Source organism: Protopterus annectens, chromosome 13.part0, assembly GCF_019279795.1.
Source record: "Protopterus annectens isolate FY-2018-M chromosome 13.part0, PAN1.0, whole genome shotgun sequence".
Taxonomy (NCBI): Eukaryota; Metazoa; Chordata; order Ceratodontiformes; family Protopteridae; genus Protopterus; species Protopterus annectens.
The window spans coordinates 472481252-472501144 of NC_056747.1; the positions used below are offsets into that span (position 1 = coordinate 472481252).

The 19893-nt window shown below is 35.4% G+C and overlaps 1 protein-coding gene across 1 annotated transcript in view; it reads left to right on the plus strand.

The window, feature by feature from the left end:
* NSUN5 (NOP2/Sun RNA methyltransferase 5) overlaps positions 1 to 19893 on the plus strand; it is a 787401-nt gene that overhangs the window by 39583 nt on the left and 727925 nt on the right. The window contains exon 2 of the mRNA XM_044054112.1: positions 14821 to 14943. Coding sequence (XP_043910047.1) covers positions 14821 to 14943 — 123 coding nt within the window. The remainder of the gene's footprint in view (positions 1 to 14820; positions 14944 to 19893) is intronic.

Below are 19893 nucleotides of genomic sequence, written 5' to 3' on the forward strand. Positions count from 1 at the left end.
TGTATGTGCATACATACATAGATGTATGTGTATATATATGTATGTGTTTGTATGTATGTATATGTGTGTGTGTGTGTATATATATATATATATATATATATATATATATATATATATATATATATATATATATGTATGTATGTGTGTGAAAATGTGTATATATAATGTAGGCGTGCATGTATATGTATTTTGATAAGGAAATGTAAAACAGTTCAGTTGGAGTTAGGGAGGTTCTGTGAAATAGGGGAGTTAAAGACGTGACCACCTTGAATACTTGTGAAGTAAATAATTTCCTGCAGTACAGAAGGGCAGTTGGTAGGTCTAACAGGGTGTTTATATTAGGTTGCACTACTGAGGGATAGATTTGAGAACTGAAATCATGTTGCCTCTACATTGGTATGTGCTGAGGCCCCATTTGGAATTCTGCATACTGTCTTTTTAAGGACAGACACACTAGAAAGCAGTATATTTTTGCAGGAGTGATTTTGGGACATTATTTGGTTTAAGTAACTTTCTCAGAGTTGCACATTAAGTAATTAGGGACTGGGGAATCAATCCCAGGACTATAGGATGGAGCTGTGCTTACAGTCTTAATCCTATGTTCTAAATGATTAATCAGTTTATTCAGTAAAAGGCATGCGAAACAAGTGACTGCAGTGACCAGAGGTATACATTGCCTGAGGTGTAAGGACAGTTTACTTTTATTTGTAACGTATTCCTTAGATGAGTGAAAGAGTAATGTAATAAGTAATGCCAATATAGCATGTAGCCAGTTTTCTCTTCTTCCTGCATATACCAACTGACTGGTGTGGTTTTCTTCCACTTGTACCTTGCCCATTCATTCCTCACAAAAGATGAGAGTCAGAAGTGGTAGATGCTTCATGATATTTATTTTGGCATAAATGATAAACTTGTTCTTGTGTAATGTGGTCAAACTGTGACCCTGGCTTCCATATTCATTTATGTATGTATGTATGTATGTTTTTCCAGGGTGGAGCACACGTTCCTGTGTTCATGGTTTACAAGGACAGATCCACTCATTCTGTAGGGTCCTCCATATTCTCTGTGGGCTCTGCAGCAAAGATGGAAGCCTCCTCCTTCCTTTGGAAGAAAGGTGCAGGCTGTTGGCTTTATCCCCTAGCATTTGGTCAGTGATATGATGCAGGTATATGCTCTATGCCCATGGCAGTAGGACAGCTGTGCCATTTCTTTTATGGCACAGACAGACAAGTAAAGCTCTGAAGAATGTATAGAATTTGAGAGTTTGTCTAACAAGTCAAACATAGTAATTTTGTTTGGATATCAGAATTGTTTAATGACTGAGTGATGGAACAGGGGCTGCTGTATCATATTTTCTGGAAAGTGGTAGATGAATACCAGGTACTCTGGAAACTGAGGTAGAAGGAACTCTGGGAGAGAGGTGGGTCAGGGCAGCTTTGTAGGAATCATCTGCATAAAGATGTGGACTTTACATAGAGCCCCACTGTGCTAGCCCAACAGGACATCCGTGCCTTCACACATGCAGTAACTCTGACTGCAGTGCATATGTTACTTTGCTAAGTCACTGTATACTTAGTCCACGTGCAGGTTACTCATACCCTGAACTTTCACAGGTAGACAATACCAGTCATTTCCCTGAGGATAGGAAAGCAGGTGTTGGCTATGTCAGTCCTGTTCCTCTCAGCTGACTTCTTTAGTGCCCATATCATTTGTCTAACCTGGATCATCACCGTTAAATTCAAGGCTTTATTCTATATGCATGGAACCTTTAGTCTTTGGTACATTTGTTGTATAAGTGTAAATCATGTATTTTACCAGTTTTCAGCTCTTTTGGGTATTATTTTATGGTATACCTTTGTGTTTTGTTTCTGTTTTATGTATTCCAGGATTATGACAAGTGTTTATTAAGAATTTTTAGTTGGTTAGTGATTCTGGCAAAAGAAGCATTTTTGGATAATGCTCTTATTTAAACACCTTTATTAAATAATCACTTAAGGCATAAGCATGCGTAATATATTAGCATGTTTTTCCATTAATACACATATGTTGCATGTTTTCTTTCTTTGTCCAACAAAATATGCCTGCGAGAACAAATATTCTGTTGTGAATATTAGGCAACAAATAAAAATAGCGGAATAAAACACGATCAGGAGAACCATAAAACATGTTTAATAGAACAAATATTAAGAACAGGTTAGTGCTTTCAACTGTTGCTTCATCAGACCATATAGATTCTATCTTAGTTACTGAACATATATAACAGTTAAAAAAAACTAACTAATCAGCAGATAGTAGCCCAAGTGACGTGGTTTTGCTTCCATTTATAAAAAACATTGAAATCCATTAAATTAAAAATCACAATTAAAATATAACCATTATAAAAACATATAAACAAACAATAAACTATTAATTCGTTAGACTTCGTCCTTTCAGAATCTGTTTTAAGGGTACTTTTTCATTCAGGCCCTTGCCTTGATCATCTCTTCGCCTGATGATCCATCTGACCTCCATGGTTTCAGTTATGTTCCTCACATCCCTATCATGCAAACTGGGTCTCGCAATATCCATAACCAAAAACCTTAAAACATGCTGCCCATCTGTATTTATAACATGCTTTGACAAGACATTATTAACAGAATGTATATGGATATTGTACAGATTTTTTTAACCTGTTCTTGGACATTGTCAATTTTACTGACATAGAATGCCCTACATTGTAAATGATGTGTTAAGTAAACTACACGTTGTGTAAGGCAATCAGCATTAACTTTAAAAAACAACTTTTGTCCTGTCAGGATGTTCAAACCAGCCACTGTTGTCTACGTGGCAGCAATAATTACATTTTCTACATGGTTGTGTAACATTATCCGTAATATATCCACTTTTAACAGATTCCTTTGGATAACACAGAAATCTTGATTTAGTTATTAATAATAGAGTGGTTTTGAGGGATTGTAAATAGTTCCTGAATGACCTCTATGGATATATCAAGATGCAACCTAATTGTGTTTTATTCCGCTATTTTTGTTTTCTTTCTTTATAATGACTGTCTTTCAATACACAATTAGATAAATTGTTCAAATCCTGCCTTCCCTTAAACCTCATTCTTCCTTCTGAATATTGTTCTGCACGTATTCCCACAAATTCCATTTATTTCTATGAAATTTGCTCCTTCCTTTTTTAAAGATTCCTCTTCCATTTTTTTATCCCTTTACAGTATTCAGTACTTCACATACAGTTGGTTTTGCTTTTAATTTCCATTTTATAATTGCTTTTTTGGCAGCCAACAGAGGTAAACTTAAGGCCTTATTATGTTTAGGCAGTTCAGATGCTGTCTCTCAGCTCCAAAAGAATAATTTTCTTGGATATAGCCATTTGCTTCTTCAGTAGTTCTGCCAGCTTACTCTGTAAAGAATTTAAAAAATCTGCCGACTCACTACACTCCCACAAAAACATTTCCAATTACCAATTTCTTTCCCTATTATACTTCCAGCATTTGCTACTTACCTGAGGAAAAAAAATTCTTTCACGTCTGCTTGGGTATAAAAATACCTATGCAGACACTTCCAAGTTTTCTCGACTTTATTGCATACTTGGGAGCCATACACATGTCTTACTGTTGTTCCCTTGTAACTTGCTTGACCAGTCTCTATTCCTTATCTTTTCTAATTTTCTCTGATTTTTTTATTACAGTTTCCATGCAATATTTTTATGACATACTTCCCTTTTTTTAACAGCAGTTGCTTTTCTAAAATTGGCTAGGTCTTTCATGTATGACTCTACTATCCCTTTCTGTTTGCCTAAACCCTGATATGTCTGTGGTAGGGAAGGCAGTTTCTCTAACCTGCAATCCAAACTTCTTCTTGGCCTTATCCCACTCTTACCTTCCACTCTGTAGTTATCTGCTCCCAATACCTTGATTCCTGTGCCATTTTTTCCAGTAAATTCCAGCCTTCTTGTACCTATTTTCTGTACCACTACTTCTTTTAGTTATCCCTGTTGGCAGAATCTTTCTTCTCTGTTCCTGCACTGGGTTAGTTATTATAATACTTTCTGCAACTTTATGGATATAATATTCTGTGTGGTTATTCTCCTTAATGATCTACATTCTAAAGCCCATTCTCTCCTTTATTTCTTAACCCACCCCACCCCTGGAGTTCGTCGTCATCCCTTTCCAATTTGAATTATAACTTTCTGCTAGTTTCATCTATTAGTTGGCTAACTCGTGTGTACCAAATCCTACTTTAGGCCTTTTGCACAATGAACTTGGTTCATGATATTTCTTCATCACAGTACTGATTTAACAATTATTGCATTACTGGAGAGTAGGCCACTGGTACAGTGGCATGGGTTTCTTTATTTTCTTCTGTCTACTTGAGTTCATAGTTGAGATAGGTTGGTCACCTGCGATGGTGATGAATTGATTCCTAACTAGGCTGCTTCTGACATTGTTGATTCGGGAAGGCTGTCATACAGCAGCAAATTCTACATGCAAAGATTTTAAGGTGTCCTATGACATAACTAGAACAGCAGGATAGAGGTAGCACATGTGTGTACCATGCATGTGCTAAGATTCATCCCACTGCTTGCCACATCATTGGCTGTGTGTGGATTACTATCCTCAGTCTCTGCATGTAGGTTTAGTTATCAGTAAGTTACTTTGGCCTGTCTCTAATTTTTCAAAAAACAGGTCTGGACAATGACTGAGGAGGATTGAATGGTCAAAGAGTGGGACTAGGTAACTGGTAGAGTAAATATTTATGGGAGTGGCACATACGAGCATTAAAAATTATTTTTTGTGTCTGTTCACAGGCAGTTAGCTGTTAGTCTGTAAAAATGTAAACAATGGTGTCAGTGGCTCAGCGTGTAACATGCTCTCCTTTGGTACTAAAAGATCAGAAGGCTGTGGATTCTGTTCTGATCCCATTTAATTGGATTAATTTCCAATTACTGACATGGAAGTGCAGCATTAAGGGGTGCTGCACTCCTGAGTGTGCTGTCCTTTGGATGAGACATTAAACCATAGGCCCATCTGCCCGAGTTGGTAGTATCTCATGTGGATATAGAAGATCTCTCAGCATTTTCAGGTGGATGTAAAAGATCTCACAGCATTTATCAAAAAAAAAGGGAAAGTTCCTATAGTCCATGTAAAAATTGAAAGGACTGTAGAATACTGGAAGAAATGGGAAATAACTGGAATGAGGCTGGAATGAATGTCTTTATCTTTTAAGTACCCAGAACTGCAGTCTCTCCTTTGTGTGCCAGATCTTCTTGTACCTTTCAGAATAAGTCTGTACATGTATTGTAGTTCAGTTAAGAATGTTTATGTACAGTGGAGGTAAATGTCAACAATATCCAAATCAAAGTGTGTGGTCTCCAGTAACAGTGCTGTTAAACTGAAATAGATTAAATTATAATGTTTGTAGCTTCTGCACTCATTATACTCAGAATTATTTATTTCATCCTGAATAATAAAATTAATATTCTGGATATTTTTTTACCTGACTTCTGTACTCACTGTCGAGTGTCTGTACCAAACGTTTGTGGACTGCACTGCAATGACTTCCTGCGTATCAGTCTGAACAACTAAATGACTGATTTGTGTGTCTGAAGTATCTCTTTATACTAAGACCATGTACATTTCTTACAAGTTTTGCACACATCTTCAACCTTGGTTCATAAGCTTGTTTGTACCTAGTGTACTGCAAAGTCTTTTAACACATTTTATTCTTATCAGTATTCTTGACTGAAGGTTATTCATTTGTACTGAAACATTGTGTATACACATCTGCTTTAATGTGGCTGCATTTCTAGACCTATGTATAGAGAATACTGTATTTATGTCTAACAAACTACATTTAAGTGAAACCTAATGTTCGAATTCCCCCTGAGACCCCTAAACAGGAGTGTATTTTTGTGGTTAGTTTAAATTTTGAAATATAAAATGAAGACACAGGCCTGACTTTACATTTTCAGGTCAATGCGGTTTGTTTTACTAGCTGTATTTATATAGGATTTATTAAAATATAACAATTGTTTCAAAAATTACTGAACTGGAGTTTACTTCTATAATTGCTTCATAACTTTATTAGTATAGACTGCAAAGGATACTATGATTACTCAAAACTAATACAACAACAATACAATAATTTGTCCTGATCTGGTAAATAAACTTCAAATTTTAATTTGACCACTAGGTGTCACTTGAGCATTATGATCTGTTAATTATTTGAAAGCCTTTTGAAGCCTCTTAACTTTATGATTTAATTATAATTGGGCAAATTTTTGCACCTGTAATATATGTATTTTGAAGCATAATTACCATATACTGTATTAACTTACTTCTGTAAGCCTTCATCTATATTTGTTACTAATAATCCTGCCCATTTGCCTTTAAGTTTTATGTGTGAATGTGTTGTAATAGAAGTACATTTACTAAACTTTTGCTTTTTACATTTCAGATCTATATCTTTGCATACTGTCTTTTTAACTTTCTGCCTAATGTATAATTATTACAACTTACTATAAATACAATAGTTAATGATGCCGTATCTGCACTTTCTACTAACACCTTAGTTTTATCTAAAGTTAATGAAACCATTTCCACAGATTCTACTAACTCTCTGAGTACACATAAGCCAATAATATATTGACTGCAATTTCCACCAATACTACAGGATACACAAAAGCTAATGATGCTATTACTACTGTTTCTGCAAACTCTATACATTCTGCAGACACCATAAAAAATATGAGTACTGCTGTTTTCAATTTGACTGTGACAGATTCTCCTCTGAAGATCATTTGCAGGTCTTACAGAAAGGATTTACTTTCATGCCCTCTCAAAGAGCAAACTTATCGGATCTTCTGTTGTATTTATGCCTGTACATCAGAAAACTTAATCTAAGACTACTTCACAACAACAGTAGTAACAGTAATACTACACCAGATGCTGATGATTCGGATCTAGAAGAAAATAATAGTTCTTTTACTACCTTATGGCCAAAAAGTTTGTATAACCCAGTCTTGCACAATTCATTACAAGTTTTTCCAAAGGTTTGTGAAAGAGATATTAGAGAGTTTTGTGGTTCCAACAAAACAGATGGATGGTACAACATATATTTTTAATGACAAAAATTTTTTAAGAGTTAATGCATGCAGACAAAAGGCACTGGATTAGTTCTTCAACAAGATGCCTACATTGAAAAAAATGAATCCACCCTTTCAGGCAATTTTTTTCGACAGATAGAACTAAAGGATGTTATCAAACAATTTATGTTCATAGATAAAACTCTAAAACAAATACATTTTAACAATGACCTTTCACTATAAGAATTTCATTGACTGTTAGCTCATCTAGTTAGGGCAAACATTTTGGTATACCAAAAATACATAATCAGCAAAATCCACCTTTTAAACATATTATTTTTAATAGAAAGACAAAGACAGAAAAAATAGCACAGTATCTGGATTCTGTACTTAATCCATTAGTTTAATCTACTACTTCTTTAAAGAGATTCCTGGGCATTCTTGAATGAAATATTTATGAAGGAACAGGTTATTGCAAATTGTGTTCTTGTCATCTTGAACATTGAAGCTTTATATACCAACATCCCTCATAAGGAAGGTTTGGATTTAATAGTTTATGCAATTGTTTGTGTTTCTTGTAAAAGTTTCTATATAGGAAAAACATCTAAAAAACTTTCAGACAGAATAAAGAAACATTTAAGAGCTATTAGAGCTCAAAATTTGAACAATGCTCTTGCAAAACATAGTATTTCTTGTAGGAATTCTGTTAACTTTGGATTCTTAGTTTGGAACAAATGAATTCATTTTTTGGTGACTTTAATCTTTTTCTGGAGCTGAGAGAATTGAAGTGGCAGCTACAATTGAATGCAAAGTCAACACCGGGACTTAATGAAAATATAAACATTAAATGTGCTTTACGCTGTTATGATTAAATTAATATTATATTCTTTAGTTTACGTATTTCATTTTTTAGTTTAAATCCTTCATATGCATCATTCAACTGTATTAGTCTAACTGATTCAATAACATGTTTTGATCTGCTTACTCTTAACAGTACAGTTCATTTTTGTACATATTTTACTGTCTGTACAGTTTCCACTGTTAGCTTATTGGCTAGGTATTACTTGGTACTTACTATTATGCAATATTTCTATTGGCTGTTGACTTCCATTACTGTACTTGTTCCCTTGCATTTACTGTATATTCTGAAGAACTTGTTTTATCTAAAGACAACAAAAATGCTTAATCACAGGTCAGCGTTAGTGCTTTTTTCATTGTTTATTTTTTTACAGAAGTTTTTATAGAGTAATTATGTAATGTGCACTGTATTTTGTAACACATTAAGCGGGAACTGTTATGCCGTAAGTATATTAAACAACTTAAGTCTTTCTTAGTCTTTCGGCTTTTCCCGGTTAGGGGTCGCCACACAGGACTCCGGTCCGCTAATGATTGGCAGTGGATTTTTACAGTGCAGAGATGCCAGCCTGACATCCAACCTTCAAAAAAGGCTCACCCACACATGCACCTACCTGCATGTCTTCAGACGTTAATCGACCACTTTAGATAAAATTAATTGTAATCTGGCTTGTAATTTGGCTTATTGAGAAGGTATCTCTTTACCCTTAAAACTAATGAGACAGTAATGTGAAGTGTGTGATGTAATTTTGCAAAATATGTTATAATTATGTGCATACTGTTTATGCATGTAATGCTGTCAGAAATGTGTAACTGAGTATGAATGTTATTGTGAAATCTGACTGAAATGTATTATAATGAACATTTGTGAATGTCATATTCTGAAACTTGACTGAAATTTATTCTAAAATGATACATATTTATACTGAACATCTGAAATGTGTATAAATAGTATATTATGGAAACTAGCCAAACTAACACTAAAGGAATATCTTTTCAACCAGCATTGTCTGAACACACACAAAAATATAAACAGACTAGTACTGTTGTCTGAGAACATATCTAGAAATTGAAACTAGCTTGAAATACTTGTTTGAATGCACATCTGCATGCTTGCTTTAACTGTAATCCACATAAATACATATCTGTTTAATACACATTTTAACTCTAAAGAATACTTCTTTAGATAACTGAAACACATTTACATAATTGCAGTTAACATACTGTATATGTGCTGACTAAAGAAATATTGTGGGGGCAATAATCATCTCTTCAGGCTTCTTTGGTTCTTTGTTCTTGCTGATCTTAAAACACATATGGGTCAACCCATAACTTGCAAAATACACAATTTGAATTTGCTCTACATTGCCCAATTCACTGCTGGGATATTGGAAGAGCTACCTTAATGTCCAAGGGTCCATTGATATGTGTCTCATACAAATAAGCTCTCCAATTCCCCCCACCCATCTCTGGTAGAAGTATGGGTAGCAGATGTAATGATTTTTTTTCTTTTTTTTCTTGTCAAATACCTTTTTGAATTATCACTTGTGACACAGGCAAATTTGCATTCATATAAAAGTAATCAAACATTTTCCTCAGTGTATTGAAAACCATGTATTCTGGAATACCAAACTTGAAATTAGTTAAAAATTCAATACTGACAGTGTCTTTCTGTAGTAATATCTGCAAAGCACAATAGTAGTAGTATCAGGTCCGTAAAGTAACATTTGCAGCTTTTAACAGTGTGCAAACTGATAGCATTGCTTGTTGCCTTGACTCTGCTTACATTTTCTGCATTAAGTAAACCTATGTTATTAATAAATTCTTGTCTGTAACCAAACTGATAATGTACTAAAGTGAAATGGAAAAGCTGTAACCTCATTTATTAAATCAAACGGAAACCTCAGTGGTATTGTTTTTCCTGTCATAAATTCAAACGAAACTAAATTATTAATCTGACATTGTATTCATTTTTCACTTTTTTTTTTTTTTTTTTGCATTTCTGCACCTTTATAAAATTAATCTTAACTGTTGAATTTTCTATGTTTACTTCGTGACCCTAAGGTCATAATTTACAAAGGCATTTCTTCAGTGTGTATGTCTCTGTTCTTTTAGCTGAAGCCATTTAACTTTTCTAGTACTGCTGAATGCTGCAAAGATTTATCATTACTGAGTGCATTTTTTAGATAAATAGTAAGAAGTATTACTGCATAAAACTGTCACTAATAATAATAAAACTGATCTTTACTGTACTGTTTTATGGTATAGAGCACTGTCCTTAGTTTGGCTCGCTGAAATGGCCTGTAATCTGATAAGGTAAATCCGATAACTCATTATGTAAATCCATGCTGTGGTAATCTGCATTTTCTGCATGAAATATGTAAAATCTTGACCCATTTGCGTGTACATATTTATTACTAGAATTGCACTGATCTGATTCTGGAACTTAACTTGTCTGTCCTGCACAAGTATGTGAAGGTTCCTCATATAGTAAAATTACATTGTATTCCTTTCCCTGACATAAGAATTGAACCTGTGCCTTTAATGGCAGAGTGTTTATGCTGCACTGTTTTCTTGCTTGGGATCTGAACTTGACTGCAGTGTCACTTTTAGAAATGTAACATTGACTTTAAATTCTACATTCTGTAAAACTAGCAAAACATTATTTAATATTTCTGAATCCTCATCTTTCTCTAGCAATATCAAGATATTGTTTGTGCATTGCAACACTATTTCAGTAATTCAAAGGCCTTAGCAGTGTCTTCTAAAACAAAACAATAACACAAACAATTCATTTGACAGATCTGTAAATGTAAACCATTTATTATTCAAATTCAACTTGATTTTCATTTCTGGTGTACCATATACAGCATGTTCCTCCAGAATGGTAAATGTGTATATCAAATTTAAATCAAGTACGAGGCTGAAACTCTTGCTATTTTTTTTTTACTGGCCATAAATGTGAATTGAAATTAGCTTTCCAGTCTCTCTGCTTTTCTGAGTGTAAGATATTGTTTCTGAAAATGTGGTAACTTGTCTGCTTGCACTTCAGCTGTGGCAGCTGAACTGAAATTTTAATTTCTTCTTTAAACCAAGAATCTGTGTTCCTGTTGTAAGCAATTTTTTAAATTCTGTACATCATTTGCACAGTCTACTGCAAAAATGTCATCTGTGTGCAAGGCTGCTATGGGGTTTTGAGACTTATTTTAACTGCATATATTGTCCCCTCCCATCAGTGGTGGCTCGCTATTGTAAGAATTGAAAGGACTGTAGAATACTGGAAGAAACTGGAATGAGGCTAGAATGAATGTCTTTATCTTTTAAATAACCAGAACTGTGGTGAATAGGTGCCAGTCTCTATGCGCCAAATATTCTTGTACCTTTTAGAATAAAAGTTTTCATACATTGTAGTTCAGTTAAGAATGTTTATTATACCATGATCCCCCCAAAACGTGTACGCTGATTGGCCAGCGTGCCCGTTGTAAATCGAGTTATACTAATGGAAAAAAGTCCGGTCGCCCGGACTTTTTCCCATTAGTATAACTGCTTTTTTTTTAAACACTGTCTCGCTATGTTAAATGGGTTTAACATAGCGAGACAGCTTTAAAATAAGCAACGGAGATCTCCGTTGCTTATTTTAAAGCTGTCTCGCTATGTTAAACCCATTTAACATTGCGAGGCCGTGTTTTAAAAAAAACAACGGAGGAGGCAAGATCTCCCTTGCTTTTATGTCTCGCTATGTTAAATGAGTTTAACATAGCGAGACAGTTTTAAAATAAGCAACGGAGATGTCCGTTGCTTATTTTTAAACTGTCTCGCTATGTTAAACTCATTTAACATAGCGAGACACTAAAAAAAGCAACGGAGATCTTGCTTTCTCTGTTGCTTTTGCCCACAGCTCTGATGTACTGCGCAGGCGCGCAGTACATCAGAACTGCCGCGGATGCCAGACATCTGCGGAAGGGCAGTAAACAGGCATTATACTATGCCATTATTTAAGAAAAGTAACAGTTTCTTTTCTTAAATAATGTCATGGTATAATAGCAATACCACGCCTGGGTGTGGGTAATGCTAAATTTACCCACGGTCGGCTTTGGTTGGTCCTCGGGCGCCTCGGGACCAAACCACGCCAACCGTGGGTAAATTTAGCATTACCCACACCCAGGCGTGGGTTATTGCTATATTATGTACAGTGGAGGTAAATGGTAATGTCCAAATCAAATCTTACTGTCTCCAGTGACGGTGGTGATAAACTGAAATGGACTGAATTATAATGTCAGTTGCTTCTGCTCTCATTATACTTTAAATTATCTTTTCTCCTTTATATTCATCTGTGTGCACTACAGTACATTGTGTAACATTTTTATTTTTCCATAAAATCTTGTTACTGAAGTCTAAAACAACATGCACATCTGACATGTCCATACCTAGTACGTTACTTTTACACTCGGAGCTGTACAATGCTGTAACATTTGACCCTTTAAATCCTGACATTATAACTGCATTCTTGTCCTCTAGTAGAGGTATATTTGTAACTGAAATTAATGTCTGTACGTTATTCCATATTTTGTTTCTGTAAATAATGAAATGTCATTTCTGTCAACCTTAAACAATGACATAAATAATCTGGTTTGGTGCTGGACTGTCGCACCCTTTATAGATACATTGAAACTTCTTTTTATACAACTAAAAACATTGACTCGAGCTATGGTATGCATTTCTTCTTTATTTTCCTCTGAAGTCTTTGAATCATTTATGTTGGTGTTTACTTCATCAAACTGATCAAAATCTGTACTCTGTTAACTTCTATAGCCCTCAGTGCAGTATTTGCACTGGCTTCTGAAAACAATAAAACTAGAATTTATTACATTCTGAATATTTGTATTTGAAATAACATGAACTTGAAACACTGCAAATGTTTGCTTTGTGTTTTGTCCAGATATTTGCATGTTAAGTACACTGTGTTTGTATTTGCAGTACTATGACTTAACTCTGTATTTTGAATTGCATGTGCTGTAGGATTTACACTGATTTCTGAATATTGTAAATCTAGAATTTTGTTATAATTTGCATGTTATTTAAGTCTGAAACCATTACTGACAGAAGCTTGCAAATCAAAGGAAAGTGTGTCTGTTACTTTACTTATTACAATGGGCGTCTGTGTGTTAACCCTTTTATGTATAGAAAGATTTAAAATTCCGGAACTAACAACATTGAATTTAAATGAACATTTCTGGAAAACAGTTTTTTAAATTGCTTTACCCAATTTTTAAATTTAATTTACACATTTACTGGCCGCTTTACTGCAGAAGTACAGTTTAACATATCTGTACGATTCATATTTGCTGATGTATTTTAAAGTTTTCTGAGCTCTACTATTTGATTCAGCAAGAAAATGCATTGTAATAAAAATGTTCACATAAGGAAAATTGAAGTTGCATTGAGAAGGTGGCTACATGTTTTGAATCTTTTTAAACTCTCTCATATGGAGTTTTTTGGCTCTGCGACATTATACTGGAAACTTTGAAAGTCTGTCATCTACTTTGGAGATGGTGAAACTTTCTGATACATTGTTAACTGGATTAATGCCCTTTACACTGGTATCTTAGAGAGTCTGAAGTTGTTTGAGACTTTACTGTAGATTTTCTGAAGTAATGTTTTGAAGGAACACTACTGCTCTGTAAAATATGTAGAGTGTATGCTGATAGATTTGCAAGGCTGCTATGGGGTTTTGAGACTTAATTTAACTGCAGATATTTTCCCCTCCCATCAATGGTGGCTTGCTATTGTAAGAAGTGAAAGAACTGTAGAATACTGGAAGAAACTGGAATGAGGCTAGAACGAATGTCTTTATCTTTTAATTAACCAGAACTGTGCTGAATAGTGCAAGTCTCTTCTTTATGCAACAAATATTCTTGTACCTTTCAGAATAAAAGTCTTCATAAATTGTAATTCAGTTAATAGCTTTTACATCCACTGTACAGTTTAACAATATCTAAATCAAATCTTACTGTCTCCAATAACAGTGCTGATAAACTGAAATAGACTGAATTATAATGTCAGTAGCTTCTGCACTCATAATCAGAATTATTCCTTTTCTCCTGATTAATAATAATATTCTGGAATGCTGGATATTTGAACTTACTTCTGCACTGTAATGACTTTATGCGTACCAGTCCTAATGAACTAACTAACTGACTCTGTGTCTGAAGTATCTCTCCTAATACCTTGATTCCCAAGCCTGTTAGTACTTAATGTGCTGCACATTGTTAGCACATTTTATTCTTATCAGTTTTCTTGACTGAAATTTATTCAGTTGTACTGAAGCATTCCTTATATATGTCTGCTTTAACATGGCTGCATTTCTAGGCCGACATAAAGAGAATACTATACTTATGTCCAACAGACTACATGTAAGTGAAACCTAATCTTACAGTCCATACAAATACTACCTCAGATCTCCCCTGAAAAGGGTCCATCAGCCAAGTGGGACTAGCCCAGTCAACAAGGGATAAATAAGTAAAAAAATAAATATGTTGCCTTAACTGTTAAAGTATACTGTTAAGAAGTAATTTACCACATTGTATTCAGGTAGTCGGAATCTTTATACATGTGTGCTTGTCTTGATTGGACTTTTCATAGGCAAATCACTTGCATGAAAACTGTGAAACAAGGTCTAAGTAAATGGTGTAGCTTGCATGAATAAAGTGGGGCAATTTTAGTCCTCATGAATGCAGTGTTTCTTTTATCTTTGAGGTAGATGTGTAAGACTGAAATCAAGAAAACACATGCATGCTTGTAATAATTGTCATACCTTTCTAATTTTTAGCCTAGCTGCATATTGCATTATTCAGCTTTTGCTCGTTTTCTCTTTAGAATATCAAGCAGTTATACGCTCTGGTGTGTGAGACACTGAAATACTCCTCTGTCCTTGAATCAATTATCACTAGCACAAACCTTTTGAAGGAGGAGAAGAAGCTTAAGATGAACCTTGCCAAGGTGGGTGAGGTTATGTTCCTCTAAGATTGATATTTGCTAATGTTTACATATCAATGAATGTGTATCAGAAGTATCAGGTGGTGACTGCAGTGGCTCTTTACCATTGTTCACACCTTTAGTGCGTGTGAGTCAGACTTTATATCATTAATTATCTTCAAGGATGAATAAGCACGTGACATGAATTCCACAAGTAATTGTCATGGTTGTTTTTATACTGATTTGTGTACTTTCTATACATTCCTACAGATTGCAATATTGTGTGGCATTATTTAATTTTTTTTTCCATTTTTCCTTTTGTTTTCCTACGTGAAATACCACTGACAGCTCAAGGCATGCACTCCTTAATTGTCTCTTATCGCATGTCGTACTTGGCAGTCCTCCAGGAAATGGATATATCCTTTTCCTTGGAGACCCCGTTTCTTCTAGAAAGATAGGACTGATTGATTTATATTTATCCATCACCATATGGTGTGACTCTTTGCCGTGCCATTGATTTTGTTGCGATTATTTTGGATTGAATAGCTATTTTCTACCTAGCAAAAGAGTGTTTTCTGAGTTTTTTACATTTTACACATTCTCCATTGTCTGTGTATACACTTTTATGAATGGCTGTATCATTTTTAGACTGTCCTACTGTAGCCAACTAGTGGATTGCTTTACGTCTTTTTCACCTCTTTCCAAAAAGAGAGCTGTCCTTTGACAGTTCTGTCTAGGTAACTGTTGATACTTAAATTTATTTCCATATTAGTCTCCAGAATTGTAAGGGGTGCCTGGTCTCAGCCAGCAGGCTAGCTAGTTTTGTCCACTTTCAAAACTCGACTAGGTTACCACTTCTCCTGGGTCAGTGACAGTACACAGGTTTTCATGTTTGTAACCAAAATGTTGCAAAATTCTTATCATGCTAATTGAAATTGTCTTTTTTCCAGCCATACACTTAGATTTTGGAACATTTGTGATGTGACCTGGCATTATAATTAATATTCTCCTAGATGCCCACCTGGTTGGGAAAGGTCAGGAGAGGATTTAGCACCCATATCTGTGTGCAGTGTCCCAGTCTTTATTCACTCACCGCTTCATAGTCTGGAAGCGGCCTGCCTATAGTACGTCAGTAACTCGTATGGTTATTATTCCTGTTATTTAGAAGATGAAGAATTGCTGGTCTATTAAGTAATGTTTCGCATCATATAGTCGCTTTTCACTTCTAGCACTTGTAGGACCTGCTTTATGCAACAGTCTTCCTAGTAAAGCTGCACATGGTCATTCCCATGCAGTTTCTGATTTACAGTTTAAACCTACCCCTGTAGCTCTTCATTTGCTGTGTATTTGTTTTCTAAGGCTGTTAAAGCTGTAGATTAAAGCAAACACTGTTTTGATTGCTGTTGCTGTGGCTTTAATTGGTGCAGGCATTTACACTCAGTTCTATAATTTTATTTATACAACTTAAGATCAATAAAATATTGTTAATGGTAAAGTGTGAAATGTAAGGACTAAGATAACATATTAACATAAATAAAATGAAAATTACATCACAAAACTTAGAAAAACAAGAAACGAAAGGCAGATGCTACAAACAAAGTTTTATTTATTAAAGTTGAGCGCTTTCGTCAGAGCAATGTCCAGCTTCATCAGAACAATTATTTTCCATTGTCAGCTTGTTTTAAAAGCTTTGGAAGCATAACATGACTTTAAAACACACACCCCCAATAAATTCTTAAACAGTCATTCTCAAGTGTCTCCTTAAAAAACCTTGCAGTTTACACATGAATATTGAAGACATAAATAAAATAACCTTCCATGTGAACTACTCATTAAATTTAAATAGTAATGTCTTTCGGCTTTTCCCGGTTAGGGGTCACCACAGCAGAACTCCGGTCTGCTAATAATTGGCATTGGATTTTTACGGTGCGGAGTTGTCAGCCCGATACCTAACCTTCAAAGAAGGCATACCCATTCATGCACGCACCTACCTGCATGTCTTTAACGTCACTCGACCGCGGGGAGGACATGCAGACTTCACACAGAAGATGCTCCAGCTGAGAATCGAACGGGAGAACCTCTTGCTGTGAGGCGGCAACGCTAACCACTGCACCACCACCACGGTATACTCCATAAATTTAAGTAAAACCACAAAAACTGAGTCAGAAATCAAGATGGTCTCATTCAGCGCAGAGAGCTCATCTGCACCATGCATCACACCTATGCTGCCATGTTAACTCTATACATTCCAAAAGCAACTCTTGTGGTCCGCCCCTTTGGTCAAAACTAACTTTTCAGTGCATGTATATTTAAAGCTGTGAGTAGGAGTGTTCTTGATATGCTTGTCCAGGGTATTCTTATCGTTTTGTAGATCATATTGATGTTGATGTATTCTAATTTTAAATCTGTTCTTAGTCTTGCCTATATAAAAACATTCACATTGTTGGAATTTGGCAGGATATACTATATTTGTACTCTGGCAGTTTACCTTTTGTCCAGTTTTTACTGTTCCACATCTAGGGACCAATATTTCTGTACCTTCCATGATAAATCTACATTGGTTGCCGTTGCCACATTTACTCATACGTCTACCTGGGACCTCTTCAAGGACCTTTCAGTAATAGACTTGAAACATAAATCCTTCTTGTACACCACTACTGGATTTTGTCCTACTTTTTCCGAATACACTGTCTACCCTAAAAATATTCCAGTTATGATTAATTATATTCTTGATTCCTTCAAAGTCCAAATTGTAGGGCAGAACTAAAGCCTCCTGAAAGCTCACTTTCCCACATCCATTCGGGACATTGTCCCCATTCAAGGTACTATTGACAATGGAAAAGAATTGTTCTGATGAAGATGGACACTGCTCTGACGAAAGCGCTCCACTTATTAATAAATAAGAGTTTGTAGCTTTTGCCATTCGTTTTTTTGTTTTTCTAAGTGTAGTGGTGTGATTTTCATTTTATTTAGTTGAAGAGATGAACGGAAATGCTAGCAGCATCTCTTTGTTCAGGCTTTGACCCAGCATTTGAATGATAACCTTGCCTGTTCTAAACAACCAGACTCGGCCATTGAATTTGTAGAGGCTGGAACCACTTTTTCTCTGCAAGTTAATACTGAAGGTTCCATTACACCAGCTCAAAGAACTGATGACAATAGATGAGCTTCTGTGAGTTTACTATCCGGTTACCCTGAAGACAACACAGCCAGTACCTCAGCGGCCAATGAGGAGAGACAAGAGGATATGTTTTTACTATGTCACTGGCTTGAGGAAAAGAAAGATTATTCCTTTAGTGTGCAGACTCGAGAAATGGACTATGGCTCTTGGACAACCAAATTAAAGCTTTAAAAGAACCAGACTTGTAAGCTTCATAAGCTTCAACTCGAAAATTCTTACTTTAGTGAATGTAATATATATATATATATATATATATATATATATATATATATATATATATATATATATATTGAGAATATAATGACATGGGTTTCTATTTTGTATACATGACTCTGTATTTTATTGTGTAAAGCCCCCGTTGAGTGCTATTAGATTGGGTTTTTATGGTGGTGTATATCAAGTTTTGTTCAATTAATTTTGATCAGGTTTGGGGGAGTGTGTGTATGTATGTGTGTGGGTCTATATGACTTGGTCGACAGTTCATTTGATTGACACTCATTTGGTCGACAGTTCATTTGGTCGACAGGCATTTTTGGGTGGGGGGCTGTGCCCCCCACACCCTCCCCCCTAACTATATATCAACTCCAGGGTTGCACAACATTGGGGAAGGGGGCAAATCTGCTTGTCGACCAAATGAATTGTCGACCAAATGAGTGTCAATCAAATGAACTGTCGACCAAGTCATATAGACCCATGTGTGTGTGTGTGTGTGTATGTGTGTGTGTGTGTGTGTGTGTGTGTATATATATATATATATATATATATATATATATATATATATGTTTAGATATATAATACCAATTTATTTGTGTCAGTGTTGAAACGATTGGGTAATTGTGTTCAGTTGTATTATTAGTGTCTGCACCTTTAAATATTTGCTGCTTGTGGCTGTATTTTTCTAGTATTTAAATCTGGGTTTCTGCCTTTTAAATCACACACTGATGACGCTTTAGGCGAAACCGGTCACCTGTCTGTGTTACTGATACAGGCTATGCTTTAATAAAACTTCTCTTCACAGTGGCTTCACTTGGAGTGCTGAAGAACTGTTTGGTATCTGTTATTTACTTCGTGCACCTATTCAGTACGTTTGCATGCACCATTTCATTTGGGGTTCTATTTTTGGAGTGCTGGTATGTACAATAGACAGTCCCATCAGTCGGATGGGCTTGGAGATATACTGGAGGTGATATTTATATCTACCAGAGACTGAGAACAGCTAGTGTTTGGATCAAAGTGGGAAAACATAGGATTCTGCATCAAAACGGTGGCAGGCACTGATTTCAGGGTGTATTTGGACAAACTAGCAGCGGATAAGGATGAATGTGTTTTTTTTTTTTTACTGCAACTACTAAGGTGCGGGACATGATTAATATGAACAATGAGGCAGGTCAGTCGGACTTGCATGATGTGTTCAGACAGTTAACTGAATCCTCTAAAATGGTACGTTCATATGTGTGGCATTGCAAGCTTCTTAAAGTCTATTTGTCAGCTAAAATTGCTCCTAGGGGGCTAAGAGTGTATGTTGAACCGGCTTGCTAGTGAAGATGGAGAATTCATGCAGAAATGGAGGGCCATCCAACAAACTGCTTCCAATATGTTTTTACAGCTGCTTGTTGAATATTATGAAAAACAGTTACCTGATCCTTAGTTAAAACTTGAGGCTTGCTATGAACGTACCAAGGAACATGTTAATGCTCCTAATTATCAAGATTTATATACACAGTTTGTCATGAACACCGACAAGTATGATAAAGATTTGTGTAAAAGAAAAATGAATAAATATCAGAGGGATG